Source organism: Penicillium paradoxum (genome assembly GCF_028828445.1).
Source record: "Penicillium paradoxum strain IBT 22861 chromosome Unknown utg000002l_segment0_segment0, whole genome shotgun sequence".
Taxonomy (NCBI): Eukaryota; Fungi; Ascomycota; class Eurotiomycetes; order Eurotiales; family Aspergillaceae; genus Penicillium; species Penicillium paradoxum.
In genome coordinates, this window is record NW_026643180.1 from 5,050,514 (window position 1) to 5,071,503 (window position 20,990).

Sequence of the window (20,990 nt, forward strand, 5' to 3'; positions counted from 1 at the left end):
AATTGTCTAGACTGCGCCAATATCTAAAGATTCCATATACATACAAAGTTCAAATCCAATCATTTCATCGTAGCTTCCTCCCCAAATACCTCTTTCTTCATTCACTGGGTATTGGTTTGGGGCGCACCTCGCCCACGGCCTCCTCTACCACGGAATCCATTACCACGACCGCGGCCACGACCACGTCCTCGATCCATGCCTTGCGGCGGCGGGACGTTATTGTAGTTTTGGGGACGGAAGTTGGGGTTGTTTTGGATCACACCTTCATTGGGATCGCCGTTTTCCATTGGGATGTATCCGCCACGGCCACCTCCACGACCATTACGAGGCCCACGGGGAATACCGCCACCGTTGGTGTGGGGACGGAACGGAAGAGTGGTTTGTTGCCCGTTGTTAAGACCTCCACGGCCTCCACGGCCGCTTCCATTACCCTGTCCGGAAACTGCTCCTCGGAAAGAGCCTCTCAAGGGCGGGGGAGGGGCTGCATTTCTCAGTTGTCCCTGTCCGTGAGGACCAGAGGGGGCACCGTACCCGGCAACAGTCAACGGGGTTTGCGTCTGCTGAGTTTGCTGACTGGCCGCAGCGCGGGAGCTGGTGATGAGCTGTCGGTTGGAAATGTTGAGAACGGAGGAAGCTAGAACAGTTTGGCCACGGAAAGGCGAGCAACGACCGCCGAGTGTCGTGCCACTCATGAACGACACATCAAAGACAACATCAAGCAGAAGGGTTCGCGGGGTTCTGGTGAGACCGACGACAGTACCACGTGTAGCAATTGGAACCTTGCCAGAATCTTGGGCATACACAACTCGCTCGCCAAGCTTGAAGGTTTGGTTTCCGAGACGGTGCTCAACATCGGCAGGACGAAGAAGGGCGCTTCGGGGTACACCCCGAACCTTCTTCGGTTGCATGTCTGGCTGGGACAGATTGAGACCATCGGCATCCTGCTCAATCAACATCACAATATCCGAATCAAGTTGCTCAGCATCGAGAGGCACTCTATCGAAGTTCTTGGCTTCTGCAGATTTCAGCCAGTCTTTGATTTCCTTCATCTTGAGCGCAGCAGTTTCCTCGGGATAGAAATCAGTTGGGGAATAACGGTCGCTCTGAGGGTTGCGCTGGATGCCAGCAATGAACTCGGGGAAGTTGATCATGTACTGCTGAATCAATTCCACTGCTTTCTGGCTGAATTCCCAGCCAGATTCTCCGCGACGGGAGTATCCAAGAACCTTCTGTTGCTTTGCTTGGAACTTCAGGTTCAGACCAAGGTTCGCACGCTGGCCCTCGATATCGACAGTAAAGGAAGATGTGATCTTAGCTAACACCAAAGGATTAAGGCGAAGGCTGCGTGCCACAGCGTACGAAGGCATGTAGGGACAAAGCTGCTCAGCGACTCTGACACGCTCTCGACCGAATTCTGGCTCCCGGCCTTTCACGGCCGCGATCAATCCATTCACTTTTCCATCTTCATGTCCCCCAACATGCACAGGTCTTCCATAATTGAAATCACCCAAGAAGAAGGCACGAGAACCCTCGGGGAATTCCTCCTCGATGGCGACAGCTTCCCGTTCAATGAAACGCTGGTCGGGATTAATCACATCATCGACAACCACCTGGAGAGCGTAGTCCGTCTCTTGGCCGGGAATCTCAGCGAATTCTTTGATAGTGGCACCATCATCTGTCTTGGTCATTCCCTTGAGGAGTTGAATGTGAACCAATGATTCCACGTCTCCGATAATGATTGCAAGGCGTTTGCTGTAGACACTCTCAATCTTATTGGCCTTCCTTTTCCACTGTTCGATTTGCTGAGGGGTGTGGGGGATGGATACAGGGTGTTGTTCTCCTGGAGGGAGGATATAATCAAATAGCTCATCCGAGACACGAACCACGAGAGCCTCCTGGAGGAAGGGGTAGCCCACATGGACACGCTTCCCAAGCTTCTTCTTGGCTACTTCAATGCTCGACCGACTTCCCGGGTCGAGTAGTGTAACAACTTGACTCTCATTGCGGCTGTCTTGCTGGAATACGCAGACTCCATGGAAACCTAGTTGACCGTGGTGCGGCAATGTCTTGATACTAGGGAAGCCGGCAAGAGCTGCCTCGCCTAGATGCACGCCATCCATCAAGCCAGCGTAAGGCACCAGCCCATCCATGACAGGGAGGTCAAAGAGGTTCTCGATACAACGACAGTTCGGAAGGTCTGGGAACACGCCAGGCATTGAAGACGGGTAAACGAAGTTCACATCTGGAGAGTAGGTGAATTTAAGTGATGCCCCAAAGTCGTTTCTGGCTTTCTCATCCGCGCTGAGTTGGTTTTCTTTCGTTTTGAGCGCCGCTAACAGCCTCTTTTCGTCAATGAATGGGATCTTGACGACGGCTTCCCACTCCATCTTTTTCCCGTTCATGTCGAGATCGAAATCACGAGGGTAAAAGTCATAGATAGGGGATTCGGCCGAGGTCATCAGATCCCAATAGGCAGTAGGCACAATTTTCTTACTACGATCGGGCAAGACACCCATGAGTTGATCGAAAGGCCGGAAAGGCTGTCCTAATTTGAAATCCATGTCTGCGCCAAGGCCATCATTCACATCTGTTCCATCGTCAGCTATTGAAACCCCACAAAAAGAATTCAGTGCTACTAACCAGAGATCATAGGAGCATAGTGGTACTGGAAGAACCAGGGCCACGATGCAATACCACGGTAGTAATAGTATAAGACCCACTGTAATCCTTGCACATAGTTCTGCGCCAGCTTCTTCATTTCCTCCTTGTTGTCAAGGCCCCAGCCGAACTTGGTCCGATAATAATTATCTTTCCACTCGAGGAACTTAGCATCATATTTCTCTTGTGCAGCCTTCTGCGCTTCCTCGGCTGTCATTTCCTGAACTTTGGCTTTCTCATATTTTCGAATGATACGCTGTACAGCCACCGATGCCTCCTCATCTTCTTCCTCGTCATCGCTATCGCTTTGGGTCTGAGGCAACGAGAGCCTCATGAACCGATCACCATTCTCATTGTCGAGGGAAGACCAGGACAGCCGGAGCTCATCCGCAAGCTGTTCAACGAAGGTACGATCACGAGCCGTGAGGGTAGCAGGGAGGTCCAAAGGCCCGGAAGCCTTGTCAGACCGGTTCAAAACGTACTTCTTGACCGTCTTGAGGATCTCCTTCTGGGAAGGGGTGAGAGTAAGCTCTTTCGGCTTCTGTTGCGAGAGTGAATCAAGGCTTGCGCCCTTCTTTGATTTCAACCACTGAGCATCGGAGTTTTCTGCCTCGAAGAATCGATATTCCACGGCGCTTAGAGCAGTCACAAGCATGCCCAACCGTTGCACGTTGATGACACCCTGCTCATTGATGTAGCCGCCCATCTTCGGCAGCACCTCCTTGTAGAGCTTAAACATAAGGGCAAGGGCACCCTCGTTGATATGTAAATTTGGCAGGTTCGGCAAAAAGTCGTTACCAACGAAAAAGGCCATCAGAATGAAATCATCAATAACACGCTCCATATCAAATGGGAAACCCAGAACACCTTCTTGTTCTAGCTCTTGGAATTCTAACTCCAGATATTCCCGGACCATGCTCAGATGCAAAAGATAAAAGTTTTGATGTTCAAGTTCTTTAGGCTTCTTCGACACTTGGCGACCAAAGGTCACTTCCTCTCGAAGAAGGCAGAAGTGAGGGTCATGGCTGAGAAGACCCAACATGATCAAGTCGGCATCCAGACCGTAAAGACAATGGCGGACATTGGATTCGTAGTCGGGCTGCGCTTTCGAGCAGCGAATGTATTCCATAATCTTGTGCTCGCCTTCTCCTGGGACTTCGTGGCCAGAGAGCACAATTTCCACGCCTTGCCAATCCGTATCCTCTGAGATTTTCTTGTTGATGAAGTATTTGAGTTGTTTCGTCAATTTTTGCATGAACTCGGTACCCGGAGTGATGCAGTTGCTGTCAAAAGCATCTTCCTTGGGCATCTCGAGGCCCTGCTGAATAGCCTTCTCCTTTGCGGTCTCTGCATCCAGAGCTGTACGGAAACGACGGGCACGTTGTTGATTCATCTTAGCGCGAGGTGCGACACCATCTACTGCCATGTAAAACAGCTTCTTGGGCTTAATCTTGCCAAATAGATGTTCAATGTAATTGAAGATGGCGATGAACATTTGATCTTCCGTCATGCGAAACGTCGGGGAATCGCTATCACTATGCGTGCAATTGTGAATAATACCGTTCATGTCGAGGTATAGGCTGTCGAATTCGGGTATCCGGCTCTCTGCGATGAGCATCGAGATTGATGGATACCGCTCACTCAGCCAGCGGAAGAACTTCGGAACACCCATGATGAAGTGTGGGTTCACCCAAAGGCAATAATGTCAAGGGAAAATTCGGTAGGTGCTTTATTGTGAGAGTCGAGAAAGTGTAGAGGGGTACTCGTAAAGGACTGCAGTAGAGTTACTAGCGACCAAAGGCGGAATCATCCAATGAATGAACCTTGGATGATACACTGCGCCGATGTGTTCTTCAAACAAATAATAGGGGCGTACAACGTAAGGACGTTAAATAAGCAGGAGGGAACAAAAAAAAATAAAATAAACGCCCAATAGTGTTCAGATGTCTATGATGCAAGAAAGCAGGTGTCCCCACGATCTGAAGAAGAGTCAACGGGAGCTGCTCACCGCCTCCCAGGTAGGACTAGCGCCATTGTACAGTCTCCCGGGACTCATTAACGCGCTGATGCGCGTAGCTTCCCTCTACCAATTCCCCTCTCACACACTCTCTAAGCGGTTCAAGTCCTATTGTCCCGCATTTTCAACATATTATCTGGCCCACACGATCTTAGAACCATGGATCATTATGAAGACGACGCTGGTCAGTATTGATCATCTTGCGCTCGACGTGAAATCTCAATCTAATTAAGGTCTAGCTGCTGGTGATGAGCATGAGAAAGACCAGAATGAGGACCAAGACCATGCCGATGAGAAGGCAATCAACGAAGGTAACTATCCTTGGCTTGTTTTTTTTTTTTTTTTTTAATTTTGTCAATTGCATTATATCTAATTCTATCCACTGAGGGCAGAGTACAAGACATGGAAGAAAAATGCGCCATTCCTCTATGATATGATTTTGAGTACGGCATTAGAATGGCCAACTCTCACAACTCAGTGGCTTCCAGATAAGCAAGAGTACGCCCCCAACACGCCGCTAGCTTATTTAGCACTCTAACCAATTTCCTCTTCAGGGTACCGGATAAGCCTTACTCAACCCACCGTCTCCTCATCGGCACACACACCACTGGAGATGCGCAAAATTATCTTCAGATTGCGCAAGTGCAACTTCCAAATCCCAATGCTCCCAACCCAGAGGACTACGACGAAGACAAGGGAGAGATTGGCGGCTATGGCGGGGGCTCAAAGAAGACCCAGATGGAAATCAAATTCAACATTGTTCAAAAGATTGATCACAAGGGCGAGGTCAACAAGGCTCGGTATCAACCGCAGAACCCCAATATCATTGCGACAATGTGCACAGATGGTCGAGTAATGATCTGGGATCGCTCAAAGCATCCTAGCTTGCCAACCGGCACGGTCAATCCTCAAATGGAACTCCTGGGCCACGAAGCCGAAGGGTTCGGACTTAGCTGGAACCCCCATGTTGCTGGTCACCTTGCAACGGGAAGTGAGGATAAGACTGTTCGACTCTGGTAAGAATGCGAACTACCAAGGACTGAAGTTCGATGTGAAAAGCAACTAATTGAACCGCCATAGGGACATTACCACATACACTAAGGGCAACAAGGCAGTTCGACCGAGCCGCACCTTCACCCACCACTCCTCCATCGTCAATGACGTTCAGCATCATCCCCTCCACTCCTCCCTCATCGGAACCGTTTCTGATGACATCACGCTTCAAATTCTTGATACCCGACAGGATGACTCCACTCGTGCGGCTGCTTCCGCTGAGGGCCAACATCGCGATGCTATTAACTCCATTTCCTTCAACCCCGCATCCGAGACTATTCTGGCTACTGGTTCTGCTGATAAAACAATTGGTATCTGGGATCTACGTAATCTCAAGTCGAAGCTCCACTCCCTCGAGGGCCACACCGATTCAGTGCAATCTATCTCATGGCATCCATTTGAGGAGTCAGTCTTGGCAAGTTCCAGCTACGATCGCAAGATTATGTTCTGGGATCTCAGCCGAGCCGGAGAGGAACAAACTCCTGAGGATGCTCAGGATGGACCACCAGAGTTGTAAGTGACCTCTCTCTTTTCTCTCTTTGTACCATGAATTTGAATATTTAGCTGACATTGCTCTCCAGATTGTTTATGCACGGTGGACATACCAACCGTATCTCGGACTTCAGCTGGAATCTCAGCGACCCTTGGGTTTTGTGCTCGGCTGCTGAGGACAACCTGCTCCAGGTATGGAAGGTGGCAGATGCAATTGTGGGCAAGGACTTGGAGGATGTCGCTACAGACGACATCGAGGCATAATGCTTTTTCTGCTGAAACTGTACGCTTCGGTATAGATGAGTTAGGACTATCATGAGTAATCGTTCAACCCTTCCAACATTCACCTATCCGATCCCCATATCTTTGCACTCCTTGGGTAAGGACCATGACTGTCAAGTAGTTACCTGGGGGAATAACTGTATATGAATTTGGGCAGTAGATCAAGAGGCATTCATGGGTCTCATAAGCCCATGCAACCAGTCTATTTCAGGTCTATTACTCCGTAGATAAGTTCAAGCCATACAGTTCCTGCAAACCTTATGTTCTTGATGACATAAAGGCAGCGTACCGTCACACTACTAAGCTCTTCTAGGCACATCTTGGCAGTACGATCTCTCTGCATGAGCCTTACCTTCTTTGGTGAAATCATGCACTGACAACTATATATGGATACCTAGCTTAGGTACATATGTCTACAATGATCACATTACCTAAATACATGCTGTGTACATGTATGTAGTCCGTAGATATAGCAGTGTATTATTCAGATCGGGATATATATGGATATGGTCATTCCCCGGCCAAATTAGGTTTTCCGAAAGGAGTGTATGATTGAAATTAATACTAGAATGTAGCTCATTTAAGGGATCTCTCTGTCGGAATATCGGAATATCAGAAGACTTGCAAACTACCCACGTAGCAGCGCATAACCTTGAGCGTCGGCCCCCGAAGCCCGTTATCAGCCCGCGGGGAGCTGCGCATGTCATCATCGGCATGGACGCTGATTGGAGCTGACATTTGGTGGGGGCGGTGATGAGGGGGAAAAAGAAAGTTAGCGTTGCAGGGAAAAAAAAAGTGATTCATATTCTGACTGTATCATCTTAGGTGCTCTATTCCATACTCCATCTATCTCGTCTTTGCCATATCTTCATCATGGGTTCTGGTTCGCCTACAAGCTCCAAGCCCTCAGCTATTCCGTCCCACATGCTGAACGGGAGCTCCCCGCTTCAACGTTCAACGGGCAGCCGGGATGCTCGTGAGCGCGAGAGTCTCAATTCATCAATTCGTACATCTTTCGAACCACGAATTCCAATTGAATTTGAATCCCCTGAAGCCAAGGCCCAGGCTGAGGCCGAATCCGAGGACGAAACTGAGACCGGAGCAGACCCCACACAGTCCACTTCCAGTGTGTCTGTGCCAATTCGCAGTGTGGTGCCAGTGCGGTATGCATCCAACAATATCCATGTTGCGGCCATTTTTAAAATTCCACCGATTGCTAATACTGGGTGTAGCCCTACATTGAATGATCCTCCCCGCGATCCCCGGGATGAGGGTGGCCCATTGACCCCTCCTACTACAGTCAGCCGCCCCGCCAGCCCCTACACATTGAACCCACCTATCGACTTTGATGGTCTCAGCTGGCCTTGTAAGTGATCTGCCCGCATCGTTGAACACCAATTTCTTAGTATATTTGCCTAACCACTGTGACTCAGGCCCCGGAACTAGAGAGCGGAAGGAAGCGACACCGGAGGAGACCGAACAACGACTTACAAAACTGTCCGGAGCTATCCGAACAATCCTTGAATGCATCGGCGAGGACCCAGAAAGAGAGGGACTTCGCGAGACCCCCGAGAGATATGCCAAGGCCATGCTCTACTTCACCAAGGGCTACGAAGAGAATGTGAGAGACCTGGTGAACGGCGCTGTCTTCCACGAGGACCACGATGAGTTGGTCATTGTCAAGGACATTGATGTCTTTTCGCTTTGCGAACACCACATGGTACCCTTCACCGGAAAGGTACGAATCGCTGCATTTTCTTTTTTAGTTTTTCTTTTTTTCCCCCTTTAGTGATAATCATTCTAACCTCACCAGATGCACATCGGATACATCCCCGACCGCCGCGTCCTTGGTTTGTCAAAATTGGCTCGTCTCGCAGAGATGTTCTCTCGCAGACTCCAGGTTCAGGAGCGTCTGACCAAGCAAGTTGCGTTGGCGATTTCTGAGGTTCTCAAACCTCGCGGTGTCGGTGTCGTTATGGAATCTTCCCACCTGTGCATGGTGATGCGAGGTGTCCAAAAGGTTAGCAGCACCACGACTACCAGTTGCATGTTGGGATGTATGCGATCGAGCGCCAAGACTCGCGAAGAGTTCTTGACTCTACTGAACCGCAGATAATGACCCAGCTCACCAACCACCCATACCCAAAAATAAATTAGGGTGTTATTTACGGATTCTTGGAGTTTTGGCGGTGACCTTTCAACAGGTTTTTGGGTGGTTTTGCTTTTAATTTCACATGTTAAGCGTGGATTGGTGTTTCTCTGTGTTCTCATGTTTTGATTTTCCTGCATATACTTCGGCAAATCTTTGCCCTGGTGTCTTGCCATGTTCCTTCGCCCATGACGCTTGCACCCAACTTTAGGGCTGATGGCTTCGTGAGTAATGGCGAACGCCTCTTCCTCGACCCGTGATGGGCCCGAGGGAGAAAAACAAAAAGAAGCCCCTCTCACTCTCTATGCCCTGTCATACTAACACGAACCCTCAAGAGGCCTTTGCTATACAGTCTATCGAGGTCTTACTTGATAGCACTGGCTAGGCTGTTTCAACACTTGATCCCATGCCGCTTACGAACATTCTCGTCGGAAGCTTTTGGGAACTGTTCACTTTTGTATACGACTTATGTATCAGAATCAATGTACAATCTCTTTCCGAAATCTTATTGATTCATGTAACACTGAAGCGGTTTTCTCTGCAGTTTCTGTATCAACACTCTAGAAAATTGTCGACTGATAGGCCTGGCATCGATATACACAGGGCTCCACGGTCTATATACGCTCGAGAGATTCGACCGTCATTCAAAGCACCTTTACAATGCCCAAGTACCTTTCTGCATTCATGGGTAGGTAATTATTTATCCATCAAGGCCCCTGGCTGTTTCATCGGCGGGCTCGATGATGTCGCCACGGAACCTCCCAGGGCAGAGGCCGCTTCCAAGGACTGAAGCTGATTATCTCGTCAACGACTCATCCAACTACATCGGCCAATCGTGGCCTTTCGCACGACTCATACTTCCAAGGTTGCCCACGGCGATAGATCTCTCGGCGAATGATTGGATCCCATATACGACGACTAATCGTCGCCCGCGGCGATGGCTACGGGGACGTCCACGTTTGTATTTATTTATCTTCCTCCTTCAAGATCCTTTCTTCTCTTTCATCTTTCCCTCACAATCCACCTCTTTGCTGAAGCCTTCTAGTTCCTATCGGTTTCTCATCTATTGCTGGCCAGCTTTTCTTCCGAAAAATCTGCATTCTGTCTGCAGGCTATTGTTCGCATCTACGTGCATCTCCCCGTGATTCTTCTTGTGAATTGGACTTTCCTAGGCATCCGCCACCATCACGTCCATATCTCACGTTTTCTCCGTCGTCCAGACATCTCTCCTTATCACACCTCATCAGCTGCCGCACAGCTGAGATAGGGTGTTATCGATATCATCTGCTTTTGTAAGTCATATGCTAATTGATTCTGTCCTCTCTACGGGTACTACGTGCAATGCCGGGTCTTTTTCTGAGGCACTGCTATGCTTGATTGACACCTTGCCATCCTACACCTGAATCATGAACAATCCTGATGTATCCTCAACACCCATGCCTTCTGTGAATATTTTCTGTCCATATTCATGAGTATTGTTTTGGCAAAATCCTTCATTTTGCCAAGTTCTGTTCTCACTGGAGACAGATTGAGGCTATAGGCATTAAGCCGGCTTTAACCTGCTATTTGCTTTCCATTTGATGCTGTTTCTTAGCTTTACTGGAAGATCTGGTGGTCGTTATTCACATTAGCCGTTTTTTCTGTTGTTAAAAAATATTGCTCTGGTTCATGCACACGTGGTTTTTGTTTGGTGATTGTGAAATTGGATACTAACTTGTTTGCTTTATGCAGGATTCCACTCTCATAATCCCAATATCCTAGGGCCTTCCAGATCTAGGAAGATAAGACGATATCCAAGGTACGTTGAAACTATTGGAATATAGCAAATATCGAATGATATGACTGACATGGGGTCTAGAGCTGATTTACCGAGAAAAAAAAAGAAACAAAAGAAACATCTCAAGGCTTTTTAGCCAACAAAAAAAGGCATTCCTTCCGACCCAATGGAGGAACACACCCCATCTTCAGATGCTTATGGCTTCTCAGGCGGCTCCTCCGGCGGCTCATTCCAAGTCGATGCCACTGACCCTGCCAATGAGCCCATCAATTCCAATGCTACTGCCGAAACTGGAACCTCGCTTTTGCCCTACCAGGTCCATGAAAACCCCGAGTCACATACAGAAAACAACTCTGGATCTGCTCCTCGCAGCGATGTTCAACTTGAATCAGCTACACGAATGTCCGCCGAGGCCTTCCATAACCCGATCCAACCTGAGGGATCATCTACTGAGTTGGCTATGTCCTCCGAAATCAGCCCGTCACTTCCTGGAACAAGCCGCGCAGATGACAACGCGTATGCTATGGCTTCTCGTGCTCCCTTGCGGTCTATTAGTTCCAACCCTGGCCCTCCTGATCATCTTCTCCCTTTTCGTCCTCCCTTACCCTATCCACTTCCTCCCCTAGAAGGAGGGTCATCGAGCGAGGCGAATCCCTACATTCCTTCAAGCGCTCCTAGACGGGTTCCAGGAGCACCAGTTCTGTATTCTCCAGAAAGAATGATTCAAGCATGGATTGTTCGGCAACAACTCATAGTCGGGATTCGTCCGGAAAACCTCCAGCCCGTGGCAACTCCACGCAGTCTTCAGCACCGAACACCTCCATGGATCATGCTAAGTGCCAATGGTGCTCAGATTATGAGACTTGAACCTGCCAGATTCCGGGGTACAATGCTTCCTATGCCCTCTTATCCTTGGATACGACGTAGTGTGCCTCCAGAGTCCCATATCACGCCTCTTCAGGATACACCCACGGCGCCTGTTTCGTCAAATGAACCCGATACATCGCAACTGCCGGCTACTCTGAGCTCACCTGTCGCTTCTAACCCGCCGGCTGCGCCACCTTCGGCGGCTACTCCAGACTCGGCGGCTACTCTGAGCCCAGGTGAAGGGGGCCCGCCTTTGGGGGCTAGCTTGGGAAATCCAGATGAAAGTGCTGCTCAAGGTACCGTGCAAGATCAGACCTCGGATCCGCGTGTGACGGCATTCTTGCAGCCACTCAGGCTACATAATGCTGATGATTCGAACGAACCTGGTCCTGTCCCACCTCCTTCCCCAGCTTCCAATTCGGGAAACCCACTGGACGATCCTTCCGCAAGTTTGGTGGAAAGTGAGATCACAGGTCCGCGTATGAATGACCTCGTGCAAGCTCTCAGGCTGATGAACCCTGATGATTCGGATTCGATGGCTTCGGAAAGGGAGGCGTCCTCAACTTCATCTTCGGAATCAGAGGATGATGGTGAGAACCCTAATGTCTCTGCTCCTGGGACTCCCCATGCCAATGGGGCTGTGCCTCTTGCGATCACTTGGCCGGGCGACGAGGACGACGAGGACCCTGATGAGCAGCCGGCGCCGGGCCGGTTTCCCATCGATGGATGAGAAGACTACGCGGTTTGTATGAGTATTTTCTGGGGTTAATGCTTTTTTCATGCTTGCCTAGTAAGCATGAAGTGATGATGAAACGAGGAGAAACGAACTGTGAGAGTGAGAACCTTGTCAATCTTCGAGGAGGAGGATGGAGTAACTTACAGGAGTATGTACAGAATAAATATGTATGAGTACAACCATCTTTTTCCGGCTTGTAGAAGGTGAACTGCCGTCCCATGAACCGATCAACATTGCCTTCGGCTGTATCGGATCAGAAGTGTCTATTGTGACTTCAAGCCGTTTATGTATTTTCTCACAGACAATGAGGGTCATAAGGATATAGTAGACAAGCTAACCCCGCTCTATAGGGCTCACACTCAAGGATAGAGGCTAGAACAATTTAAACATACGATTTGTGTACAATGATGACAACAATCTGCTCGTAGTAGCGTTCCTTGTTGCCCTAATTTATGTACTTCGGAGACAATATGACACCACGTGATCACATGTGACCCCACGCTCAGTTCCGGCACTTGGAACTTCGACCTGCCCATGACATCAACCTACCTCTTGCTATCTTAGTTCCTCGCCTATGCGACGTGGCGTATGCCCCTACTGATCACTCAGAGATGATGTTTCTGTTGAATTAAGCTCCCTGGAATTTCTGTGGAATATGCTTTTTCCCCGGGTGAGAATGGCCGGTTGTCGTGTCCCAGTCCATCCCGCTCGATCTCGGCCTGACCTTCAGCACGGCTTTGATCTCCTTTCAACCACACCAGCATCATGAGGCGTTGCTTCCTATTAGATTACAAGTTATCAGCTTCTGGTCATGGAATTGGTCTCGCTATCTAATGTGAGAGGTGGGGTTGGCTGGGCGCGCAAGGCCTAGTGGCTAGCATTTCACCGACAGGCCTGGGGGCTTGCTCACCCTGATGGACTGGGATGGAAACAACTTTATTTTTGAGTTCTTGTTACCTTGAACGTCTCGTATATTGACCCCCTCATTCGGTACACCCCCAATATTGTTGCCAGCCTTACCTGCCTGGCCAACTAACCTGGAAACCCGGATATCACCAACGTGAAGTTGCACGCGTGTGTGGCGGAACCATAAAGACACCGAAACCGAGAAGGTCGCATTAGAGATGCCTTGCTATAGGTGGCCCGCCTATGTTTGATCTCTGGTCACAGTGGTATTTGTTCCCCGATAGTCAACTGTCTGTCTTTCTGTTGTAAATTGCGACAACATCTCGTTTCGACACGCATCAATTTTGTCCGTGCATGACGACCAGAACATTGGCAATTGACCAATTTACAATTACAGAACCTCGGATATCGACTGGCTGACAGTGATATCAGGCCGTCGAAGTTGTTTCCATCAAAGAGCCATGGCATGTTAAATCGACGCTCCAAATTGACCAACAGCTCGATGATTCCAGGAAGCGAATGATAAGGGACCGCGTCTATTGATACTATGGTGTGACCTGATGTTCCAACACTGGTTTCATTATGTTCACAATGGTGCCTCTTGGATGTTGGCCCATCTGGCCTTGTGCAATACGTAGATAGTTCTATTCGAGGGACAAGCCAACGCAGTCTATGGCTTTGCCAAAGGTCGGAAACTGCTGGACAGAAATGCAGGACAGGCGAGCACAAAGGAGAGACCCTGTGCGCCAGCAACCTGGCTAGCATGTTGCTCCAAAACTTGGGCACCACCTGATCAGATGATCATGTGCTGAGCGCCAAGACTCGACACATTCGACGCTTGAAAAGACTGGTGAAGCAAAGCTGGGTTACAGTTTGCACTTGTCTACAGCTGCACACCAACATTCCACCATCGAATCAAGTTGTAGAGCCGCAAGATCAGTCAGCAACTCCCAGGGTATCAAACTTTGGGAAGCTCACCTTCTACCAAGTAGTCTGCCTTTGTTTTACTGGAAGGGTGAGACTGTGTATTCGATAAATCTGAATTGGTGCGTATGCCCTATTCAACACTCCCCTTACTTATGTCCTCGTTGTTCACAAGCGCTTGATGGCAGTGTGCTTCAGAGTCCGGAAAAACCCTCGTTCCGGGTCCCCCAAACCCGAAAGACTTCCGCCTGCGATCGCGGACACGCTTGGACAACATCGCTCCCTGCGCCTATTCATCATTATCACTAGGTCGAGTCTTCTTTCAAGGACTGGCCTCATTGATAGCCTTCACTTCCCCTGATTGAACCAGATGCCGTTGGCGAAGTTTACATGGCTGGGTCCCGTAGGAGTCCGGTATTGAGAGATCAGTGGAGTGCTGACCCAGACCGCGATCCCCGTGCTATGGACAGACGCAGAGGTCGAGGGTCAGGCCGCGATCGAGGGAGAAGCCGAGGTCGTGATCGCGGTCGTGGGCAGCGGCCCAATAATCGCAATTTCGATCGCTCTGGGCGGTCGCCACCACGCGCGTCCCGCTTTGGCCCTGACTCCTCTCACGACCTAGGTGATTTTGCTCCAGATCGATCTCCTCGTGGCTCTCCTGCACCTCCAAACTTCCATAACAATCGTCGACCAGACTCAAATGTACCTGCATCACCAACTGGTGACTGGAACGCCCATCCCCCCGGACATTTCGAAAGACAAGCCCCCGGTCCTCGAAGAGAGGAGTCACCGGGCGGCCCTCCATCCAAACGGCAAAGAACTCGAAGCCCATCTCCACGTGGCCGCTGGGGCCCCCTCCCTCCATCACGTCCAAATTATCCCAAGTACGGAGAAGGACGGGACCGAAGTCCCTCATTCAAGAAGCGAGGTGGCCGCACCCAAGGTCGTGGTGCTCCAAGGCGAAGATCGCCTCGCAGGGGCCGGGATCGACGCGGCAGAGACCGCCGTCGCCCAGACATCCCGCGACCAGGATCACCAGTTCATGACCGGGGATTCCATCCTTCGCCCGACCGACGGTCCCCTGGGGGTGACAACTATAGCGACCACGGATCCCATTATCGGTCTAACTCGCGGCACTCTGTACGGTCTGCAAACTCGAGATTTTCGGCATCATCTCGCAGATCAAGGCGTGATTCAGCTATGAACTCAAGCCGACCAAATCAGGCACTTGGGGACGATGCTGCTCGATCCCCATCTCCAGCGCGCCCCATTCCGAGCTTTGACTCAGATAACTTCGGTCCTCCCGGGGAAAATTCGACTAACGTGCGAGATGGCTTCCCAATGCATGGTGTGCGCTCTGACGTGAATAACCAGCCACGCCGTCAGCCATCTCGATCACATCTCGATACCCGACCATATCCAACCTCCCCGCAACATCCAACAGCACCAGGCTCATACCATGGCTCGCCACAGCCGACCTCGCCTTACTCCGGCGGCAGAGGAGGCTGGTCTGGTCCGCCGTCGTACCCTGGAACTGGGTGAGTGATCATTGCGTTCTCATTGGGTGCTCACCGCGTGCTCATTGAGTTTACATCTTACATTCTAACAGTATACTAACATCATTCTCAAGGCATGCCTCTCCTTATCGACAGGACAATTACCCATCGCAATCTGGAAACTATTATCACAACCAAGGTCATTTCAATGGCCCTAGTAACCATCACTCTCCTTATGGCGGGCCCCCTCACCGAGGAGGCCACTCTGGTGGTGGTCATCGAGGAAACTTTTCAAACCAGGGCCCTGACCGCCGGTTTTCTGGTCCCGGCTCTCACACATATCACAATGGACCCCCACAACGCGGCTCGAGAGGACACTTTAATAATCTGCAATGGACTGCATCTGGAGCCCGAGGCCGTGGGAGACAACACAGCCCTCACCCGGCACACGGCCATGGATCCCAAACTCCCAATCGTCCCGAGACTCACAACGACCCGCAATCCCCTCGAGATGATGAACATGATACTTATTCCCGGCCCCCCAACCGGGAATTCCACGAAGATGAGCACCAGACACAAATCCAATCCGCGGGCGGAGATCACCAGTCCATGCCAATCCCGACCCGTGAATCTAATGAAACGACTCCTGCAAACAAGGGTGGAAAATTCAGCTTTGCTTTCAAGTCGAAGGCTGCGCCTTCTCCTGCCCCGAAGCCAGTACCTGATCTCGCTCAGCGTATGCAACAGGTCCGCGAGCCGGCCCCTCGTGCACCCGAGCGTGCACCCGAACCACCACAACAGCCCCGCAACCGATTTACCAATGGACCGTTGCCCAAATTCAAACCAGAACCAAGAGCCGATCGCCGCGATCGGGATCGTGGACGAAACAGGGACCGCAGAGACTTCCGTGAGCCACAAGAATTCCGCGATCCTCGGGACCGAAGAGACGATCGCCGGTTTGATCCACGTCGTGATCGACGACAAGGAGAGCGACCCCCAGACAGGCCTCAAGACTGGCAAGATCGCCGCCGCGAACCTTCGCCAGAACCGCCAAGAGAAGCACCTCCCAAGCAAATACGGATCGTTACTCGCCCCAAACCACGCCCTACGCTTCCAGAGGAATTTGCCAACGCCGAATCTGTTTACTACCGAAAGCCAGGCAACGAGTCTGTCATCGGCGCAGGCACATACGGCAAAGTGTTCAAAGGAATCCATGTCTATACCCAGCGTAAGGTTGCTCTCAAGAAGATTCGAATGGAAGGCGAGAAGGATGGTTTTCCCGTCACAGCTGTACGAGAAATCAAGCTGCTCCAGCATCTCCGAAACCACAATATCGTCAGTCTCCTTGAGGTCATGGTCGAGAAGAATGAGTGCTTCATGGTCTTCGAATATCTCTCACACGATCTCACCGGTTTGATCAACCACCCCACCTTCTCTCTCACTCTTTCCCACAAAAAGGATCTAGCGAAGCAGATGTTCGAAGGTCTCAACTATCTTCACCACCGTGGTGTTCTCCATCGCGATATCAAGGCAGCCAATATCCTAATCAGCAATCGTGGATTGCTGAAGTTTGCCGATTTTGGCCTGGCTCGCTTCTTCTCTAAAAGTCGTCAACTTGACTATACCAACCGAGTTATTACTATCTGGTATCGGCCCCCTGAGCTTCTCCTGGGTGAAACCCGTTATGGCCCTGCCGTGGACTTATGGAGTGCTGCATGCGTTTGCATGGAGATGTTTACTAAGAAGGCTGTTTTCCCCGGCGAGGGTGGCGAACTGAGCCAGATGGACAAAATCTATAATGCTTTGGGTACTCCCACCAAGACTGAGTGGCCAGACCTTGTGGAGATGCCCTGGTTCCACCTGATGCGACCCACTGAACGGAAAAAGCGTGTCTTTGAAGACATGTACCGTGATGTGCTGACGCCCAGCGCGATGGATCTTATTTCCTCCATCTTCCGCTACGACCCTGCCCTCCGACCAAGCGCTGAAGATGTCCTCAAGCATCCCTACTTCGTATCAGAAGAACCAGCTCCTCACCCGCCAATTGAGTATGTCACCCAATTCTCCTTATGTCTACCAATTATAGCTGCTAACTTTTGCCCGCAGATTGGAGCACGTCGAAGGGGACTGGCACGAGTTCGAATCCAAGGCTCTTCGCAAGGAAGCTCGCCGAGTCGAATATCAGAACCAGAAGGATCGCGACAAGCGCAAAGCCGAGGCTTCCGTTCCCAGCACTGATCGGGACTCTAAGCGGACCAAGCAAGACTCAAGTGACCTTGCCTCTGTTCCATGATGACTGTTCATTTGCTGGTTGTTTTTCACTTGCTTTCGCTGTTTTACTGCATCTAACGTGGACCGGTGGAATGACATGCATTTACTTTTTAACGAGATTCACCACCTTTGGTACTTGGGATTATTCCGGGCTTGGTTTTATTTTGTGACATATTGCCCATTGATCGATGAAATTCTAGATCAAACACCGAAGTTATTATTTGTATCAGGGGCCTGAGCCAAGTAGACCCATATATTCTGTATGTAGTATCAAGCGTGAGACTAGGGCTTTGTTGATTTAGAAGTATGTTATGGTCAACAAGAGATACTACGTATACAATCCACCTAGGTGCCCCATGAACTCGTCAGCCACTTGTTTACTCGCACAGACATGACAACCATGGTACATTGAAAGGCTCAGACTTTGCCTGTTGACCGCATGCCCAACCAGCGCGTGAGCCCGGAGGCCAAAGTAGTACGGCGGTTGAGACCTCGGATTACCAGAGAGCTCAAAAGAGTTTCTTCATTGCAGATTCAGGAATGTAGATTGGATTGCTATTGAACAAGACGTACCCTATACTAAAAACATAAACAAAAGAAGCAATTGGTAGAAATTGGGATGTGTCGTCAATCAGGTCATCAACGTGTCATGGGTTGCTCGTAAGCCCTCGTGATGATGGTTTTAGATGCGATATAATTCAATCTCGACACACTCATCGGAAACGCCAGGGCTGTAAAAAGAATGAGACGCCAGCGTTGATTTGAGTTGGTGGTCTTGAGAGAAGAAGAAGAAAAGAAAAAACATCGACCGAAAAAAGTCGAAGAAAAAGGGAAAACTGGAAAAAAGACGGTGCGGGCTGCAGGCGAACGTGGCGCTGATTGGCCAGGAAGCTGCTCCTCCAACTGCAGTCGTCGAGTCTCCGATTCATCGACACTTTTCCCTTCTGATTCCCCCTCCATCGTTAATTTTCTCTCTCGCTATACCCTTTTACTTTAACTTATTCTCCTCTATACCGACATCTCCTATTCAGCTCTCCTTTTTTTCACTTCCCCACGCATCCGTCGATTTTCTTCTTCCTTCGCAGAATTTCCGCCTCTTTGTCACTATACTACGTCACTGAGATAACAGCGCGGGCGTCTCGTTTCTTTGTGTAACGCTTCTTTCGGATCCTTCACTTTCCCCCTGATGACCGTTCGTGTCTCAGGCAGTCTTCTCACCCGCCGCGATGGATAATGCAAACCTGTGGACCCGCCGGACCAAGTTAGTCGTGTGCCCCTCCTCACCCAGGTGACCATTGTAACTTACGGGGCGTGTTTCTGTTTCATAGCTCCTCCAAGTTGTCACTCTCAACATCTGGGGCGGACGCCAAAGAAGGCGGCGCCCGTGTCGAACTGCCCCGCCCCTCCAAGCGGTTCGGACCTGACAGCTCGCATGGCCGCTCGAATCCATTTAACGCAATATCTCCACTATCCGGCGGTGTCTCTTCGCCATCCACCAATGCTTCCTCCGCTTTCGGTCTGGGGTCCGGCGCATTCGCTTCGTTCGGTGCTCCGAAGACACCCGGTGGCTCCGAGTTGAAAACACCCGGAGGACGGGAGGTACCAGTGGACGACGATGCCACCCGAAAGGCCTTTGACAGTCACTCCCTCTCTGCTCCTGGCGAGCACCCGTTGAAGTCTACGTGGATTGTCTGGTACCGCCCTCCGACACCCAAATACTCCGACTACGAGAAGTCCACCGTGCCGCTCGCTTCGATATCCTCCGTAGAGAGCTTCTGGGCGGTGTACTCTCATTTGAAGCGACCTTCTCTTCTTCCTACAGTTTCCGATTACCATATCTTCAAGAAGGGCATTCGCCCCGTCTGGGAAGACGAGGCGAACAAGCGAGGAGGTAAGTGGATCGTACGTTTCAAGAAGGGCGTGTCCGATCGATACTGGGAGGATCTCCTCCTGGCTATGGTCGGTGATCAGTTTGCGGAGGCCGGAGATGAAGTCTGCGGTGCCGTGCTGAGCGTCCGAGGCGGCGAGGACGTTTTGAGTGTCTGGACGAGGATTGATGGGGGGCGCAACATCAAGATCAGGTATTTACCCATATCTCCATTTTATCATCGCGTAGTATATCTAATTCTGCTGCAGAGAAACGATCAAGCGCCTACTAGCATTCCCGACAGACACCAACATCATCTGGAAGAGCCACGACGACAGTATTGCACAGCGCTCTGCCATTGACCAGGCTCGCCACGAGAAGACCGTAACCGGCACAGGTCACCAAGAACGGCGGCGTACAAACCAGGACGACTCGGACAAAATCAAAGCGGCTGTGGCCCTATGAACGGATCCAAAATCCCAGCCTGGCCTTGAGCCCTGTATAGTAAACCCGAAAAAAAAACCTTCATTCACGAATCATTGGGACGCGTTTGGGTCTTAGGGGCGGCGGGGCAACGAGGCGAACTCAGCGGTTTGATTTAGTTTATGTCTTCAGTGAACTCATCTGTGCTATGTGTTTTTTGTGTCTGCCGAGCTCATGCGTGATGTTTTCCTTTATGTATGCAACATGAATGCAGTATCAACTGCCATTGGTTTTTTCCCCTCGCCGTATTGTCTACGCATACTGCTCGCTAGGCCCATGGTGAGTTACATACGTCTCGGTATGAAGTAGGGTTCTTTTACTTTGACACCATTTCTTTTAGCGCTCGGGGTTCTTCATTCGTCCTATTGGATTGAGTGTAACCAAATACCTCGGAGAAAGAATTCCCTGGACATGAATACAGCAATTCATATGGAAACCAGAAACCCTGATCAAAGGTCAATTACTGCCTAGGTAGTATTGTTCATCTTATTGAGCTGTTCTTCTGATGCGCTTGAACATGAATAGTCCCTATGACCAGAATAAAGTATTGAAGTATAGAAAGGCAATCAACCGATTGTAAAACGAATGCATACATGTAGGTAGAATGTATAGAACGGGGCTATAGAAAAGGATTGCTGCCTAGACCTTCAGGTGTCCAACATTACTGACCGCCCTAGGGCCTAGATGACGATGCGGCGTAGTTGCGTTCCATGAGTGGGAGCAAAGAAAAAAAAAAAAAAAAAAAAGACAATAGGCAAATGCTCAATTGATATGGTATTTGTGCAATGCATCAGATCAAAATATTGTGGCTCCCTTCATGCCTGTGTTTAAAAGCCTAGCAGATCTCCTCACCAAGCTCTCCCCACGACGCAACCGCCAACGGTCCCAAGATCAACGATCTACTGTACCTACACAACCTCCGCCCTCGACCCCTCCCTCTTGTCCAGCTGGATCTGGCCGCTACCCTCTTACCCTACGACCTCATACCGAAATCAACGATCCGGCCGAACCC

General features: G+C 50.3%; 6 protein-coding genes across 6 annotated transcripts; 5 read left to right on the forward strand and 1 right to left on the reverse strand.

Moving 5' to 3' along the window:
- Nucleotides 1–101: 101 nt before the first annotated feature.
- On the reverse strand, nucleotides 102–4,330 carry N7457_001787 (chromatin-binding exonuclease XRN1; the record flags this gene model as incomplete). Its single annotated transcript, XM_057172833.1, has 2 exons — nucleotides 102–2,602; nucleotides 2,641–4,330. 2 exons carry the CDS (start codon nucleotides 4,328–4,330, stop codon nucleotides 102–104), a joined length of 4,191 nt encoding a protein of 1,396 aa, XP_057036736.1.
- A 504-nt stretch (nucleotides 4,331–4,834) lies between these two features.
- N7457_001788 (WD repeat RBAP46/RBAP48/MSI1 family protein) lies at nucleotides 4,835–6,484 on the forward strand (the record flags this gene model as incomplete). Its single annotated transcript, XM_057172834.1, has 6 exons — nucleotides 4,835–4,859; nucleotides 4,915–4,986; nucleotides 5,068–5,173; nucleotides 5,230–5,691; nucleotides 5,756–6,241; nucleotides 6,310–6,484. 6 exons carry the CDS (start codon nucleotides 4,835–4,837, stop codon nucleotides 6,482–6,484), a joined length of 1,326 nt encoding a protein of 441 aa, XP_057036737.1.
- An 891-nt stretch (nucleotides 6,485–7,375) lies between these two features.
- N7457_001789 (GTP cyclohydrolase I) lies at nucleotides 7,376–8,618 on the forward strand (the record flags this gene model as incomplete). The annotated part of the gene is made up of 4 exons (XM_057172835.1): nucleotides 7,376–7,665; nucleotides 7,735–7,868; nucleotides 7,936–8,240; nucleotides 8,316–8,618. 4 exons carry the CDS (start codon nucleotides 7,376–7,378, stop codon nucleotides 8,616–8,618), a joined length of 1,032 nt encoding a protein of 343 aa, XP_057036738.1.
- A 1,976-nt stretch (nucleotides 8,619–10,594) lies between these two features.
- Nucleotides 10,595–12,025, forward strand: N7457_001790 (uncharacterized protein; the record flags this gene model as incomplete). The annotated part of the gene is made up of 1 exon (XM_057172836.1): nucleotides 10,595–12,025. One exon carries the CDS (start codon nucleotides 10,595–10,597, stop codon nucleotides 12,023–12,025), a length of 1,431 nt encoding a protein of 476 aa, XP_057036739.1.
- Nucleotides 12,026–14,251: 2,226 nt separating this feature from the next.
- On the forward strand, nucleotides 14,252–17,650 carry N7457_001791 (putative protein kinase; the record flags this gene model as incomplete). The annotated part of the gene is made up of 3 exons (XM_057172837.1): nucleotides 14,252–15,399; nucleotides 15,492–17,405; nucleotides 17,464–17,650. The coding sequence occupies 3 exons, from the start codon at nucleotides 14,252–14,254 to the stop codon at nucleotides 17,648–17,650; spliced, it is 3,249 nt and encodes a 1,082-aa protein (XP_057036740.1).
- A 1,204-nt stretch (nucleotides 17,651–18,854) lies between these two features.
- On the forward strand, nucleotides 18,855–19,960 carry N7457_001792 (eukaryotic translation initiation factor 4E; the record flags this gene model as incomplete). Its single annotated transcript, XM_057172838.1, has 3 exons — nucleotides 18,855–18,889; nucleotides 18,957–19,709; nucleotides 19,765–19,960. The coding sequence occupies 3 exons, from the start codon at nucleotides 18,855–18,857 to the stop codon at nucleotides 19,958–19,960; spliced, it is 984 nt and encodes a 327-aa protein (XP_057036741.1).
- Nucleotides 19,961–20,990: the final 1,030 nt, after the last annotated feature.